Source organism: Canis lupus, chromosome 24, assembly GCF_048164855.1.
Source record: "Canis lupus baileyi chromosome 24, mCanLup2.hap1, whole genome shotgun sequence".
NCBI lineage: Eukaryota > Metazoa > Chordata > Mammalia > Carnivora > Canidae > Canis > Canis lupus.
Window position 1 is genome coordinate 27,800,419 of NC_132861.1, and position 16,909 is coordinate 27,817,327.

At 41.5% G+C, this 16,909-nt stretch overlaps 1 protein-coding gene and 1 long non-coding RNA gene across 3 annotated transcripts in view; one reads left to right on the forward strand and one right to left on the reverse strand.

Annotated features, from left to right (window-relative positions):
- The window catches only part of FDFT1 (farnesyl-diphosphate farnesyltransferase 1), a 33,030-nt gene that overhangs the window by 9,007 nt on the left and 7,114 nt on the right, over nucleotides 1-16,909 (reverse strand). The window contains exons 2-5 of one of the 2 annotated variants that reach the window (XM_072796046.1): nucleotides 15,108-15,205; nucleotides 14,019-14,202; nucleotides 7,826-7,954; nucleotides 4,280-4,471 (exon numbers count right to left, since the gene is read on the reverse strand). In XM_072796046.1, coding sequence (XP_072652147.1) covers nucleotides 4,280-4,471; nucleotides 7,826-7,954; nucleotides 14,019-14,202; nucleotides 15,108-15,205 — 603 coding nt within the window. Of the gene's footprint in view, nucleotides 1-4,279; nucleotides 4,472-7,825; nucleotides 7,955-14,018; nucleotides 14,203-15,107; nucleotides 15,488-16,909 lie in introns of those variants that run through there. The other variant, XM_072796045.1, reaches the window with a different exon arrangement.
- On the forward strand, nucleotides 13,715-16,116 carry LOC140615922 (uncharacterized). The gene is made up of 2 exons (XR_012016427.1): nucleotides 13,715-13,849; nucleotides 13,943-16,116. It is a non-coding gene; the product is annotated as an uncharacterized lncRNA (long non-coding RNA).

The window sequence follows — 16,909 nt, forward strand, 5'->3', positions numbered from 1 at the left end:
TTCTTCCCGACCAAAGGAGGGAAATTCTGAACTTTAGTAATGAGAATAATTATGGCAGATTAAACCAAATCAAGTATGTTTTAATCCCTGAGTTTATAATGATAGCAAAAAATAACTAATTGGTCACCTTATGAGGATGAGAGAAAATTCATTATCTTAAAAGCTGGGTAAAGAAAAGAATCAAATATATATACTGCCTTCCATACATCAACTGTACCATTCAATAAGCAAATATTAAAGGAGGGGAGTTAAATCAGTCCAGCTAATAAAGGAAGACACAATTATAGAATTAAAAATTACTTTATGGCATAAAATTGGAAGTCCTGAAATAAACCTTCACTTAGGGTCAACTGATTTTCAACAAGGTGCTGAAATAATTCAATGAAGAAAGAACAATCTTTTCCACAAACAGTACTGGGACAACTGGACACCCACACAAAAAAATGAAACTGGACCCCTACCTCACACCACATACAAAAATTAACTCAAAATGGATCAAAGCCCTAAATGTAAGAGCTCAAACTATAAAACTCTTAGAAGAAAATGTAGGCATAAATCTTCATGACCTTAGATTAGGCAATGGTTTCTTACATATGACACCAAAAACACAATAACAAAAGAGAAAACTAAATCAATTACACCATATCAAAATTAAAAACTCTTATGTTCCAAAGGACATCATCAAAGAAGAAAAAAGTTAGCCCACAGAATGGGAGACAATATTTCTAAGTCAAGTATCTGATAAAAAAGGGACTTCTATCCAGAAGTAGAAAGAACCCTTACAACTCAATAATAACAACAAACAACATCATGAAAATATCTGAAAGTATTTTAGTAGTTTTCAGGATAAGTACCCAAATAGATATTTTTCCAAAGCAAATATACAAATGGCCAATCAACACATGAAAAGCTCCACATCATTAGCTATCAGAGACTGCAAATCAAAACCACAATGAGATACTGCTTGACACCCATGAAGATGGGTAGAATCAAAAAGACAGATAACAGGGAGAAGGAGTAGGTAGTTATTGTGTAACTATTAGTTTAAATGGTAAATTTTATATTACGTAAACTTTACCACAATAAAAAGATGTCATACACATACATAAAAAAGGATAGTAAGTGTTGGCAAAGAGGAGGAGAAACTGGAACCCTCACACACTGCTGGCAGGACTGGTAAAATGGTACAGTCACTGTGGGAAAAAGTCTGACAGTTCCTCAAAAGGTTGGTAGCTATATGAATCAGCATTTCCTCTCCTAGGTATATATCGAAGAGAAATGGAAACACGTCCACTCAAAACCTTGTATACAAATGTTCACAGAACTATTAATAATAAAAAAGTGGCAACAATCCAAATATTCCTCACCTAATGCATGGATAAATAAAATATGGCCTACCTATACAAATGAATATTATTTGACTATAACAAGGAATGAAGTACTGATACATGCTACCACATGGCACCTTGAAAACATTATGCTAAGTGAAAGAAGTCAGTCGCATATTGTATGATTCTTTTTTACATGAAAGGTCCCAAACAGGCAAATCTCAAAGACAGGAAGAAGAAGGTTGGTTAACGAAGGCTGGGGAGTAGACACCAGGGGAAAATAGTGACTGCTAGTGGGCATGGAGTTTCTTTCTGGAAAAATGAAAATGTCCTGAAATTAACTGTGGTGATAGTAGCACAACTCAGTGAACATACTGAAAAACAAAAACAAAACAAAACAAAACAAAAAACACTAAAAATGTTAGAAAGATAAACTGTATAGTATGTAAACTGTCTCAATAGAGTAATGATTTAAAAATACTGTTCTGTAATCACAATAAATTAACAGAACTAGGCATGAAGCCTAACAACTGCTAACACCAAAAGTTGGCAAAGATCGACATTACGTACCTCCTGATAAGGGAACACACCAATATCTTTCAAGAGGCGCATGCTTATTTTTCTTTAGATTTTAATACATTTGATGTGTTTTAAGCCATTGCAGTTATTATCCCTTCTGATACTCAAACTATTCCATATGCAGCCAGTGAAAGCCCCTTTAAATTGGATCCTGTACTCTTCACTTTGATAGCTACCTTCTTTCCTGGGATGACAGTGTATTCCAAGCTCATTTTGTATATTTCCTGCCCCCACTATTCCATAGAGTGAAATGGTATTAAAAGACCAAACGGATACACCAGCAGTACATACTACTGCTGGTTTCTTTCTATACCTCTTCATAGACAGAGCTGAACTTTTTCTTTTTTAAGAGAATCTGTAACAGGAGTTCAGACTGATATTTCCAATTCAGTTTAGGATTATGAGAGTTTTGTTTAACTTAACTCATAGTTTTATATTTGTACCTTTTATTTTAGACTAAAAATCTTGGCTCCTCAACTGACAGGAACACAACTGTCTATTTGCTGTTAGTTACAAAAGTTTCTGTAATAGTTTCAGTATTTCAGTAACAGTAAATTAATCACATTTTATTATGTTTTGGTTTCTCCTATTGTTTAAACTACACTGCTGGGGATCCCTGGGTGGCTCAGTGGTTCAGCGCCTGCCTTTGGCCCAGGGCATGATCCTGGAGTCCCGGGATCGAGTCCCGCATCAGGCTCCCGGCATGGAGCCTGCTTCTCCCTCTGCCTGTGTCTCTGCCTTTCTCTCTCTCTCTCTGTTTATCATGAATAAATAAATAAAATCTTAAAAATAAAAAAAAATAATAATAATAATAATAAACTACACTGCTGTGCACCTTGCTTTTTTACACTTAATAATATAACCTGGAGATTACTCCATCGTAGTATAGTTCTTTTTGTCCTCCACCAGGTGAATATACCATAGTTCATTCAATCAGTCCTGTATAGATGAATATCTGAGTGGTTTATAAAATGTAACTATTAGAAACAAAGGTGGATCAATAACTTCCCATATTATCCACTTGCCAAGAGGCCAGCTCTCAGGGTTGTTTGTACAGGGGACTCTCACCAAGCACACAAACAGAATGTTTTTTTTCAAACAGAGTGTTCGTGTCCCCAGTCCTATTTAGGGATTATCAAATTTAGGACTTTTTGCCAATCCTAAGCAAGAAATAGTATCTCAGGGCTCTTTAATCTCTGTTTTGGTCAAGCTATTTGAATTGACGTTTAGTAACCAGTCTGGATAAAGTTCAGCTCATTTTATTCACACCACCACCCTGTGGTCTAACAATTCAATTTCAGAGAAGAGGGAAGTAAATTGTGTGCAGGACTACAGAGCTGGTGCTTACGACCACACTGGAGGGATGCCCCTGTGTGTTAGGCAGTGTGGTATGGGGGAGACTCTGGCTGAGACTCAGCAGACTGAGGTGACCCTTTTAGGTGGCCACTGACTCACTGAGGGTCCTTACACAAATCCCCTCCCTTAACTGAGCTGTGGTGTCAAAGGAAGGGTTGTCATAAGCTCTTTTGCTAACCTGCCCACACAGGAATCCACCTGGGATTCCCCCAACTGATACTGTCTGTCCCTTCCCCCAACTCATACTGTCTCTCTCTCAAATAAATACAATATTTCAAAAAAAAATTAAAAGCACTTGATTTCAGAGAACCATTTTATGGAAAGCAATAGGCAAATGTTGGATTATTAAAATCAGGAAACAGTCATAGGATTTTCTAGCTTTCCTTCTGAATAAAGCCCATGTCCAATCCCTGCCCTTCCCTATCCATTTCTTAAAATTAAGTCAAAGATCAACTCCTGTCCCTTATAATGAACATCCTGTAGTTTTTGCCTATCTAACATCTTCCTCCCTCCTGCCATAGAATCCTTTTTGGGTAAGAATCCAATCTATGTGTGCTAGGAAGACAGAATCCAGGTCTGGCCAGAGAACTCAGCCCTCTGGCTATAGTAACTTATTATGGGATGGGCACAGGATCCAAGCCCCACCAACTGGGCCTTCCTAAGAACTTTTTTATTAAGCCAGTAGATTGTGAGTCATGAGTTGTTATATCCATCACTTGGAGAAAGCCTATCCTAGAGGTAACAAAAAAAGAGAGCTTCTGTGTAAGAGTATGTATGTTTGTGTAACACTATGTATATAATCTGAATCCCTGGACTTAGCCAGTCTACCTTGAAGCAAACTAAGTCATAACCTGTTTTATAAATCCTCTTACATTGTTCAGGGTAGTTTAATTTCTCTTTCTTTTATTTGGATAAGCTATTTGAACCGACATTTCCATCACTTCCAACCAAAAGTTTTGTTTTGTTTTCAGAAAAGTATTTAAGATTATTTTTCCCAAGTCCCCTAAATCTGTTACCTCTTGAGGCCAAAATTCTCTTCCTTCTCGCTGGTCTTCCAGATAATCACGGATGATGTTTGTTTTCTGCAGAAACAGGCCCATAGAATTGGCACACTCTATGTCTTCACCAACTAAAGGGTCTTCTAACTCTGAGGCTGAGAACAGTCGGGAAAGGCCAATCCCCACCAGTCCAGCGACATAGTGACAGTACTGTAAAACAATATTTTTAAAATACTTTAATAATGCAGTATTTACTAAAATGGGAATATTAGAGATCATTAGCTATAAAAACAAAAACAGGTTCCAAACAGAATGGACAAGATCTTGTTTTGATTAAAAACCACAAGTATACACTATGTACATGTAAGGAATAAAAAACAGCCAAGAAGGATGGGCACAAAAGATTGAACAAAAGTGATCTCTGATCTCTGGCTGGTTTTATTTTTTTCAACTGCGTTTTTTTCTCTGTCTAGCATGAAAACGTATTACTCCTAGAATAAAAAGTCATTGAAAGGGGCAGCCCGGGTGGCTCAGCGGTTTAGCGCCGCCTTCAGCCCGGGACCTGATCCTGGAGACCCGGGATCAAGTCCCATGTCAGGCTCCCTGCATGGAGCCTGCTTCTCCCTCTGCCTGTGTCTCTGCCTCTCCCTCTCTCTCTCTCTCTTTCTCTGTGTCTCTCATGAATAAGTAAATAAAATCTTAAAAAAAAAAAAAAAAGTACAGTAAATACAGAAAAAATAAAAAAGTACAGAAAAAATAAACTAGTACAGTAAGCTTTCTGATACCTAAAACTGAGAGTGATAGTAATAAGGGAATGAGGAATATTCTAATAGAAACTGGAATACGAAGTGGAGTTGTCTTAAAGATACTTTAGGATCTTGCAGTGTCTCAAAATCTTCATTTCATAGAAGAACAAAGTACTATGGCTCTGTCCTTACCAGTTTTAAGCACTCTGCATATTTAATCCTCACAAATACCTTTATGAGGCACGTATCATTACTATCACTATTTTACAAATGTATAAACTGGGCAACTAGAGGTCAGTCAATTAATTTCCCAAGATCACTCATCTGACTCATCTGAAAGTCAGAGGCCAGGGACTCAAAGCCAGGCAGTGTGGCTTAGGAGGTAGGCTCTAACAACTTTGCTGAAATTGCCTCTTCTCAAAAGAGATCTTGGTAAATGTCATTTTTGATCATCAAAGGATTTTTTTCCCCATAAAAGTGGTTTGTCAAAGCTATCCTCTCCTGAAAAGAGTTTCCCAAGACAAGTTAATGCAACACTCTTATGAAATGAATGCTCATTACACAATTTAAGAAGTGGAGAGCAGTTAAGGAAGGTACCCTCTGGGGTGGACATTAGGAAGGGTAAAAGTTCGAGAAAGACCAAAGAGGAGAGCCTCTGGTTGAAAAGTAACATAAAGCCAGAGACTAATCAAGGGGCCCAATGAAACACCAAAAAGAAAGTACTTGAAATATGGCTAGGAAAGGAAGAATCTGGAAAGCATAAAGATATGCTAAATGAGATAGAGAAATGAGCTGTGGACAACTACAAGAAATTTAAAAAGAATTACTAGACATTAAGACATTAGTACTGGGATGCCTGGGTGGCTTAGCGGTTGACTCTCTGCCTTTGGGTTAGGGCATGATCCCGGAGTCCCGGGATCAAGTCCCATATCGGGCTCCCTGCATGGAGCCTGTTTGTCCCTCTGCCTATGTCTCTGCCTCTCTCTGTCTTTCATGAATAAATAAAGTCTTTTAAAAAATAAAATAAAATACATTAGTATTTCCTTAGTGCTACCCAAGGAAAGGCAGATTTTATTTTAAGAAGAATTCTTTAGATAGAAATATTCCTAGAATGGAGGTAGTCCTTTTCCTCCAAAGTTGAAGGGGGTTAAAAAAATCATTAAAATTGAATTGTATTTAATTTCACCTAATCAGAATTTGTATTCAACAACCTAACATTATATTTCCTGTAGACACAGGTCTGTAGGGCAGAAAAGGAAGATACCATGCAGCTAACCAGGGTTGATTCTTGGCCAGGAGGAGTTTCAGCTTTAACTTTAAATTCATAGGCTGATAATTCAGCAGCAGCCACACTCATGCTAACTTGGAGAGCATAAACCAACAGTTCCAAAGACGTTGCCAGCAAGATCTAAGGCTTGAAGGATTAAGAGGTCAGACTCTGGACTTACACTCACCTGAGGAATATATATGTAGTAGCCTCTCTTCTGAGATTTTAACTTAAACACTCCTAAAGATACAAAATACACGCATAGCTCAGATGTTTAAAATGTCTTTGCTTCCACTGGGGTGATGAAGAAGTCTGACAAAGATTCCTATGGAAAATGGGCAAGACCCCACTTTCCTATCCTGTATTTTGATGTTTAGTTTAGTCATAGCCATAGTCAATTAGGTCCCTTTGTCTAGATAAGCACTTTCTCCCTGACCCCCTACTTCCACCCTGGCCAATATCCTACACAGCTGCTGCTCAGGAGTAAACTCAGGCCAAATAAAAGCCATTATAATTTTATTTGCCTCATCATCTGCTCTCATATCCCTTTCCAGGTCTCCTGAGGAAGACAACCTCATCTGTGTGGGGTCTCCCACTGCTAATCCCCATACATATTTGCTTATTACCACCATATGAATTGGGGGGGGGAGGTTAAGAAACTTGGAACTTCTCCTATTGTGTTAATTCTGTAGGGAGATGATGGGAAAGGAAGTAGTAAGGTATTGGAGAAGCGCTCACGCCTCAGCACAACACACCCACGATCCAAAGTTAGTACCTCTGAATTCTCATAAACTTGTTTTTGTTTCTACGAAAACATATATACCACTTAACAGTTTAAGTAATACCTACTTCTTTTCAAGATTTATTTCTTTGAGAGAGAGAGAGACAGGCAGAGACAGAGAGGGACAGAAAGAGAGAGCTAGAGCAGGGGGAGGGGTAGAGGGAGGAGGAGAAACAGGCTCTTCGCTGAGCAGGAAGCCCCATGTGGGGCTCCATCCCAGGACCCTGGGATCATGATCTGAGCTGAAGGCAGACACTTAACCGAGTGAGCCACCCAGGTGCCCTGATACCTACTTCTTGTCAACAAATGGGGTCAAGCGGGCACTGAGTTTAAAAGTCATCTTGTGTTAAGATGGAACTGGAGATTGATTCAGATACTAAGGTATGTACACATACACACATGCTCAGTGGTGAAAAAAATAAGTAACAAAAAACACATTTTTAAGAGTTGAAAACCTCAGATATCTCTATATTACATGAAGTAATCTGGCCACTTACCTAAAATTTTATTGCAGGTCACAGACACTTTTCGAAGCTTAATGTTTGTATCCCTGGGCAGGTTCTATCTACTTTGGTCCACTTGAATGGTAAACTCCCTAGGGCATGGGTTATCTCAAGTACTCAACCATAAGCCCCTATGTTAAGGGTGTATCAGGGGACAGCCAAGCTAAATTAATGGGTTGTAAAACCAAAAACCTGGAACCGTAGACAACTTTATTCCTCAGTCTGAACTTTGCAGTGAATATGCGACACTGCTTTGTAGGCACTAACCTTGTCCCACTCCTGTTCAGATGTTACGTGTTTATCCAAAAACTCCGCCATCCCAAATCCCATTTTCCGGCAAATGTCAACAATCACTGTTTGATATTTCTCAGCCAAATTTCTAAACTCCAGGGAGATCTGAAATGGAAATCATAAAACAGAAAACATGAAACATGCATTTATACTGGGAACCAACATGGTACGTATAGATCATAAAACAGAGCAGTAGAACTTATTAAGACTCCCAAATGATTCATCTATAAGCCTAAAACCTAGGTTATGCTAGTTTTCTACATATTGCTTGTTATGCAATAATAAACTCAGAAATTGGGGATCCCTGCATGGCTCAGCGGTGTAGCGCCTGCCTTTGGCTCAGGGCGCGATCCTGGAGTTCCAGGATCAAGTCCCACGTCGGGCTCCTGGCATGGAGCCTGCTTCTCCCTCTGCCTGTGTCTCTGCCTCTCTCTCTCTCTCTCTCTCTCTCTCTCTATGTCTATCATGAATAAATAAATAAAATCTTTTTTTTTAAATAAATAAAATCTTAAAAAAAAAAAAACTCAGAAATTTTATTACTGTTAGAACAGAAGCATCTTAAAATGTGAAAGCTTCTAGACTCCCGAGAAAATTCAACGTCTGGCTCTATGCTCATCTTTCCAGTATAAATAAGGGCTTCAACATAAAGTGGACATAAATGTAAGAATTTTAGGAAGAATGTCCCATTTAGACAAACCTCATGATAGGGAGGACTCATTCCCACAAACATGTATTAGGCATTTTCTACATAACAAGCTTTGTTCTAGACACTGGGGATGCACAGTCTGGAAAGGAGCCGAATCTTAAGCCCCTGGCAGGTTTACATTCTACCAAGATCAGCCAACTGTTTTCTATCATCACTTCTCAAATTTTTATCAGGAAGTTAGTGTCTCCCCTAATATAAGACTACACATTTTAATTCCTTACACAACTCAATTTAGTGTAATCTGAGGCATGGTACCCCACATTTTGTTTTCATAGCCCAAGCTCTAATGTAGAAGTCATATTGGTGGTTTTTAAATTCATGGCTATTGCACAAATATCCTGTTTAAGTTTAAAGAAGTGTCTATAGATGATCAAAATACAATATGGAAACACCACGAAACTTCTTAAAATGCTACAAAATATTAATAGAGCCAACACACAATACTGGAGACAGTTAGCAGACTCTGTTAAGCATCAAAAGTGTGAGAAATACTTGGTCTATGTTCACAGAAAGCTTAGAAAAGCTTCCTCAGGAAACACCTATATTTAAGGACCTAAGGGAAAACCAGCTGATTGCACAGCCCCAAAGGGATTCAGAACCCTGAGAAATTTTAGGATTACTCTGATCAGCACCAACTGTTAAACTCCCCTAGAATCCATAAAATCAATCCAATCTTTCCAGAATAGCGGTTCCAAGACAAAGCCAAAAAGTCATTCCTTTGTGGATTGAAACAAATGAGCAACTCTACCAAAGGGTATTTGAATCCCTGAGTCGCCTTCAGACCCCATTCTTTCCACAGACCCTTGACTAGGTCACTCTATTTATAAGCACAGAGATCAGTGAGGTAGGGAAAGAGGAGGTTTAGATTCTTAACATCAAGCACTCCAAAATGAAGTAAACACAGTACTGCTGAAGGAGAAACATCTCCTTCAACAACTCTGGAGGACTAAATATCTAATTCAAAACATGGAAACAAAAATATCTAGGAAAAAGTGATGTTTTCCCAGACACCAGAAGTAGGGTGGAGAGAGAACACTGCTGACTCCTCCACACTCAGTACACCTGGATTCACATACTCTGTAGGAGTAACAAGCTCTGAGTGACTTTTTACCGCCCCTCCAGGTAATTCTGTTTCACAACTATAATAGATTTATAGGTCCATGAGTCACTTTCTGGTGACTCAAGTACATGGAGGAAGGATATCATGGTGAATCCACTAGTATAATGGAGGATGGCCAAACACCAAGTCGGGGTCAACGGTAGCATGAACTTCTTTCTATTCACCTATAAATAAAAATTCCCTATAAACTTTGGGGTGTTATGATCAAAACAACTGGGTAATTCTACCTTCTTCACTTATATGCAATATTCTGTTTTTAACCAATTTTTAAAAGGGTAGTAAAGTATGCCAGTGATTAAATGTTAAAACTATATTAACATAAAATACAAATAGTAAGTGAATAATGAAATATTTCATAACTAATTCATAGCTCAATAAATGTTTGTTATTATTACTAGTAGCATTTAAAAACAGCCCTGTTATTCCTTAAGTTGTATTTTTTTTAATATTTTATTTATTCATTTGAGAGAGAACAAGAGAGAGCAGGAGCAGAGGGAGGATCAGAGGCAGAGGGAGAAGCAGGAAGTCTGACATGGGGCTCAATCCCAGGAGCCCAGGATTATGACCTTAGCCAAAGGCAAAAGCCTAACCAACTGAGCCACCCAGCTGCCCCTTCAAGTTGTGTTTAGGGGTAGATTTCGAAGACTACTAGTTTCCACCAGTACCAGGTAAAAAAGATATTCTCTAATCTAATCCATAACATACAGTGAAAGTTCTAGAAAGCCTGACTTCAAATGATATCCACTAATGACCACTAAAGCATAAAACACCAGATTATCTCAATGCACACACATTGAGGAAGGGCTCCCTGGGTTAGAACACTCTGTCTAGGCTTATGCCTGAAGTCTGTAGGGCCCAGGACAAGAGTACAAATGGAAGCCTACACACCATACTGGCTTACAATCTTAAAATTACCAGGCATACTAGTAACTTGTTAAACAGTATGCTCTATTCTCCTGCTTTTATAAAGATACCTTCACCACATCCTGAAGGACTCAGGAGTGAATTTAAATTTTCCTCAGGGCTTTGTTCCAAAATGCAGTAGGGCAGAGACTGCTGATCCCCATCTCCCAGCCTGCACCCTCCCTTCCCACTCCCAGCTCTGTCTAGCACCAGAAGGCCTAGGGGCACCATCACTGTCCCCGCCGGAGAAGACAGGCCTGAGGAAACAGACTGCAAACCCGGGAAGTGGGCTCAGAGAATTGAGGGCAAGAAATTCCAGAAACCAGGACCACAGTCTAGAAGGGGAGCTGCATAAACTCTGGGAAGACACACTCCCATGGCCCTGGGGACCCCTCATCTCTTTAAGTGGGGCCCCCAAAAGTGAGGGCCCAGGAGGCGAAGGTCCTTCTTACCTCAGTCTAAGAGCAGTACTGTGTGAGTGAGGCCAAGTTATCTGTTCTGTCTCAGGACCTCGCCCAAAACTGATAGTACATCTAACCCAAGGAGACTGCTTTACCCTGCAAATTGTACATCTTTTCTCAAGGAGGTGCTGGGATATAGATCAGCATGTGCACAAACCATTCCCTATGAAAATGAGGCACTATGACTTTCCATATATTCCTATCTCAATCGGAATGACAGGCTATAAGGACCTCCAATCAAAGTTACATCCTCATGAAACACATAGCTTCATATGGTTCACATTCTTAAGGATATAAAAGGTTAACACCAGCAAAACAGTGATGCCTGGCCTGTGTTCTCTGCTCCCTTCTACTCTACCAGGACCAGTCTCTTGTTCTCAGAAGGGTGGTGTCTATCTGCTCTCACCCTACTACCCAACATAGGAAAGACTGATTTAATGATGACATTTTCTTGAACAAACTTTCTTCCACTGGAATGCAGTCTTTATAAAGAAGACTGGTTTTCTAAGCATATTGAAATATTATCTAAACATTTATCAGCTATAGCCCCCAAATTATTCTAGCATTCACATATTTTCATACTCTTTCATTTTTGCTGAGTGGGTTGGGCTGCCTTGATTTTTAAAATACCTATAACATTTATCCCAGGACTAGACATTATTCAATTGTTATGAATCTACACAAGTCGAAAATAGTTTGGAAGAGTTTTTTGGTTTTGGAGGCTCTAGCTAGAATATAACTTTTTTTTTTTTTAAAGACTTTATTTATTAATTTGAGAGAGAACACAGAGGGAGAGAGAAAGGGAGAAGCAGACTCTCCACACTGAGCAGGGAGCCTGACGTGGGGCTCAATCCCAGCACCTCATGACCTGAGCTGACGCAGATGCTTAAGACTGAGCCACCCAGAGGCCCCTAGAATATAACTTTTTAAAGTGACAATACACATCAATTATAAATGCTATGGGACCCTGCTTTCAGCACTTCCTGTGCTAGCAGAATTTCACAAGCTCATCAGTGAATGGCCATGGATTTCTAGTCAGAGGAAACCCAGCCTCTCTGGTCATATGAGAGGTGTCCTGGGAGAACCAAATCACCGGTACCTTCTCTAGGTAAGTGCTTTAACTCCTCACCTAATCATGCTTCACAAATTATTTTCCCTTTTTCTTCTTTTGAATTGCATTATACTGTATCAGCTCCACCTAATTATTCCTCACAGATCTTTTTCTTCTGGTTTGAACTTTATTGTATTTTATTTTTGTCTTTGACAATAAAGACATAATCTCAGGGATCCCTGGGTGGCGCAGCGGTTTGGCGCCTGCCTTTGGCCCAGGGCGCGATCCTGGAGACCCGGGATCGAATCCCACGTTGGGCTCCAGGTACATGGAGCCTGCTTCTCCCTCTGCCTGTGTCTCTGCCTCTCTCTCTCTCTCTCTCTGTGACTATCATAAAAAAAAAAAAAAAAAAGACATAATCTCAGTAATCTGAAATAGTCCTTACTCCAAAAGGAGCCTCTCAAACATTCTTTTGTTTTTTGATTTTTAAAAGATTTTATCCTTATTTATGAGAAACACAGAGAGGTAGAGACATAGGCAAATGGAGAAGCAGGCTCCCTGCAGGGAGCTCGATGCAGAGCTCGAGCCCAGGATCCCAGGATCACGACCTGAGCCAAAGGCAGATGCTCAATCATTGAGCCACCTAGGTGCCCTCAAAACATTCTTTTGCAAAGCGTGGATTCCTCCCCTCCCCACTCAGAAATACTGATTGTTCCAGTAGCAACAGCCACATGAGGACTATTCTTCCCCTCAAATGCTAGCAAGTACAAAATAGAAGGGCTTCTTTGATCTGTTAGACCAAAGTCTCTGAACAAGAGACTTCATTAAAGCAAACTTTTATTTATAAGATATGAAAGAAGCACTTATTTATGTGATGAGACATGCAAATACCAGAAAAGTAAGATCTAGTCACATATATAAAACATAACCTTGTCAACTTTCTAAAACTCAGGATTTTAATTATAACCCACTTAAGTCCAACGTAAGGGACTAAATACCTAGTACTGATAGAATAATTAGCATATAGCAGGCACTCTCCTAAGTACTTTATATATATGAACTTATCAATCCTCAGAGCTCTAACTTTACAAATGAGGAAGCTAAGGCAAAGAAACTTAGGAACTTGTCCTGGATCATGTAGTGTTAGTGGTAGAGGATCACTCTGCTTTTTGGTCCTCAACCCAGCAGCTACCTACCCATCATGAACAGTATACCCGTGCTACCAGGCTAAGGGTACCAGGAGCCAGTAGCACCCTATACTTCAGCTGTATTATATAGGCAATGAGTTTTGTGAGCAAGCCTAGAATCCATCTTTAATACCACTAGAATTAGAATGTATCTTTCCAAAGGAAGAAACACTGGGCTTCTAAGCAACATACTGCTAACAATAGGAGCTAATACCATTCTAACCTATAGTGACTCTTTTTTTTTTTTTTTTTTTTTAATTTTTATTTATTTATGATAGTCACAGAGAGAGAGACAGAGAGAGAGAGGCAGAGACACAGGCAGAGGGAGAAGCAGGCTCCATGCACCGGAAGCCCGATGTGGGATTCGATCCCGGGTCTCCAGGATCGCGCCCTGGGCCAAAGGCAGGCGCCAAACCGCTGCGCCACCCAGGGATCCCCCTATAGTGACTCTTTTAAACCTCAGAACAATACTATGAGTCAGGTATCTATAGAGAGATGAAGAAACTGAGGTTTACACAGGCCACATCACTATGCACCAGTTAATAAGTGGGAGAGAGAGGATTCCAACCCAGGTAGTCTGGCTTCAGAGTTTTGGCTACCAGAGTTCTTAACCATCACATCATATCATACTGCCCTCAGACTGCTTATTTTATTGTTCTCTACAGGTATGAGGGCTGGCTGACAACTATATCATCAATTATAAACACAACCATACACAGAAGAGATTTGTAATTCCACTACCGTTGGGAAGTCCTCTAGCACTTGTCGATCCTTCTCCTTGCTCTCCATATACCGCCAGTCTGGTTCATAAAGGTAAGAGTGAAAGTTGTGTAGCAGTGGAACCTTTTTTTCTACACTGATGGTCATGTCATCTTCCAGAGTGTCCAGAGCTCGGAGGACCAGATAAAATATGCATACCGCATGGCTGTAAAAATGGAATTCATGTAAAAATGCATTAATATAATGCAACGAACATTCCAAAATATTTATTTTAAAATGTCATTTATGCAAACCCTCCTACAGCCCTACTTCTAAAAACTATGAAAGGACAGCCAAAACTTTTAGTATTTAACGAAACATCTTAGTTTTCCTGTCTTAGATGGGAGCGATGGACTTCAGTGACTTATTTATAAAAAACAAAATAAAAAACCTACCAGCTGTCACAACTGCTCACAGAATGAGTTACATTTAACTAACTTAGAACTAACAGCACAAATATCAACAGACCAAGTGTTTACATGGAACTATTATTTTGTAGATAAAAAATAAAGTCAAAAATTTCTCAATGTAAATACTATCATACACCAAGGCAATTGGTCTAGGTTCATGTACGCAATCTGCACAGAAGCCGCTTGGGCTGGCTCAGTCACAGGAGTCCTAAGTTTGAGCCTCACGTGGGGTTGTAGAGATTACTTAACTAGATAAAACGTAAAAAAATAAAAAAAACAACTTCATTAGAATTGACCCCATATACTAGAATTGCAATGTGGCAGGCACAGTGAAGTCAAGAAAAAGGCATGACCTACTCGGAGACAGGTTCAGCTGCCAGGACTAAAAAAAGTTAATAAACACCCCCCCGCCCCTCCCCGCTTCCCTGCAAGCTGGGCCCACAGGGACGCTATTAGATGGCGAAGTGCCCGGAAGAGCATTCTACAGTAAATACATGGGTGTTCCAGCTAGGACATTTCCACTCTGTTAGGGCATGCTCTCGCTGAGGCACAAACGGAGGCTGCAATGCTCGGGGCTGTCAGAAAGCAGCCTCCAGTGGCTCAAAGTCCCCTGGAAAAGCCCTCCTCCCCCCAAGTGAAAAGAAGCGGTCCGGCCACTCACCGCATTTCCCCATCCAGCGCCTCGATGACAGCTGCAAAACTGCGACTGGTCTGATTGAGATACTTGTAGCAGGTTTTCAAGCTGCTGCTGAGCGAGTCCTGCGGGCAGAGAAGACACACGGAGCTGGGGGCCGCGGAGGAGCAGGAGTGGGACTGGGGCAGGCGGCCGGCGGCGGGCGGGCTCCGCAGGCGGCCGCACACGCCCTCTCCCCGCGCCCGGTCCTTGCAGGGCCAGGCGGCGGGGGGCAAGGGGCAGCCGCGCGGCGGGGAGCCGGTGCCCGTGGCCCGGGGCGCCGAGGCGGGGCTCAGCACCAGGGTCCGCTTGAACAGGGACATGGCCTTGGTGCCGCAGGCGGCCGCGGCCATGGGGAGCGCAGGGCCCGCGGACAGTTTTTCCTCCATAGACCCGAGCGGAGCTGGGAGGCGCCCCCCCAGGGGCGGGGCGGGCTCCCCGGCGGCTCCCGCTGCCCGCCCCGCCCCCCTTGGGGCCGCCCTCCCGGGGTCAGCCCCGCCCCCGGCCACCGGAGCCTTTCTCGGCGTCCGTCCTCCCCTTGTTCCCGGCGAGCACGGGCGGGGGGCGGAGCCCGGCCCTCTCCTGGAAGCTGGCTTTTCCTCCTGGTGCCAAGAGCTCTCCTTCACCAAACTGGAGTTGGCTCCTCTGAACCCTCCACTCTTGTACTTCTGTGTCTATTCCCGCATCGCCCAATTTTAGCAAGAATCCTGCTGCTGATCACCTGACTATCCGACGGAGTTCCCCATTCCCCGTCATCCCATCGCCCCGGTCTGCTTCCAGCAAGAATGCAGCCAGGTTAGGTCATTTGGTGAAAACATCCCTCACCCCAGACATGCCGTCTTCGTCATTTTCCATCCACCGACTCGTCCACTCTGCTCCTTAGCTAGAAATTCCCACTTGTCCTTGTATTCGGAACTGAGCCCAGTTCTATATACGCAGGTCTCTTTTCCCCTATTGCAGTGGCTATTCTGAATAAAACCTACTTTTACTGCTTTAACTACCACCTCTGGCTTTCTATTATTATTATTATTATTATTATTATTATTATTATTATTCATTAGAGACACACACAAAGAAATAGAGAAGGGGGGGGGGCAGAGACATAGGCAGAGGGAGAAGCAGGCTCCATGCAGGGAGCCCGATGCGGGACTCCACCCAGGTCCCCAGGATCGCCCTGGGCCGCAGGCGGCGCTAAACCGATGAGCTACCCTGGGATCCCTCACCTCTGGCTTTTCTTTAACACCTGTTAATCGTCTTCTATCCTCTGGAATGCTATTACTTTTAACATTTCCAATCGCCTTTTTTTTTTTTTTTAAAGAAGATTTTATTTATTCATGAGAGACAGAGAGAGATAGAGAGGCAGAGACACAGGCAGAGGGAGAAGCAGGCTCCATGTAGGGAGCTCGATGGGGGACTCGATCACCAGGAGTCCAGGATCACACCCTGAGCAGAAGGCAGGCACTTAATCGCTGAGCCACCCAGGCGTCCCCCAATTGTCTTTTTCTTTCAAATGAGTGACCTGTAATGAGCAGCTTCCTGAACTCTACTCTTCCCTAAGGAAAACAATAATCATTTTTCCAGGGGGGAAAAAAGGTGCCATATTTTCAAAGCAAGTATATCTGAAAGAATTGCTGGCTGTGTGTGTTTTATAGAGACTTTAATTTTAGAGCTCTTTTACGTTAGCAGGAAAACATTAGAAAATACAAAGTTCCCATATATCCTCCCAACCTCTCTCCCATTCGGTCTCCCTCACTCTTTTTAAGAAAAGGAAAACAGGAAAAAAAAAAAAA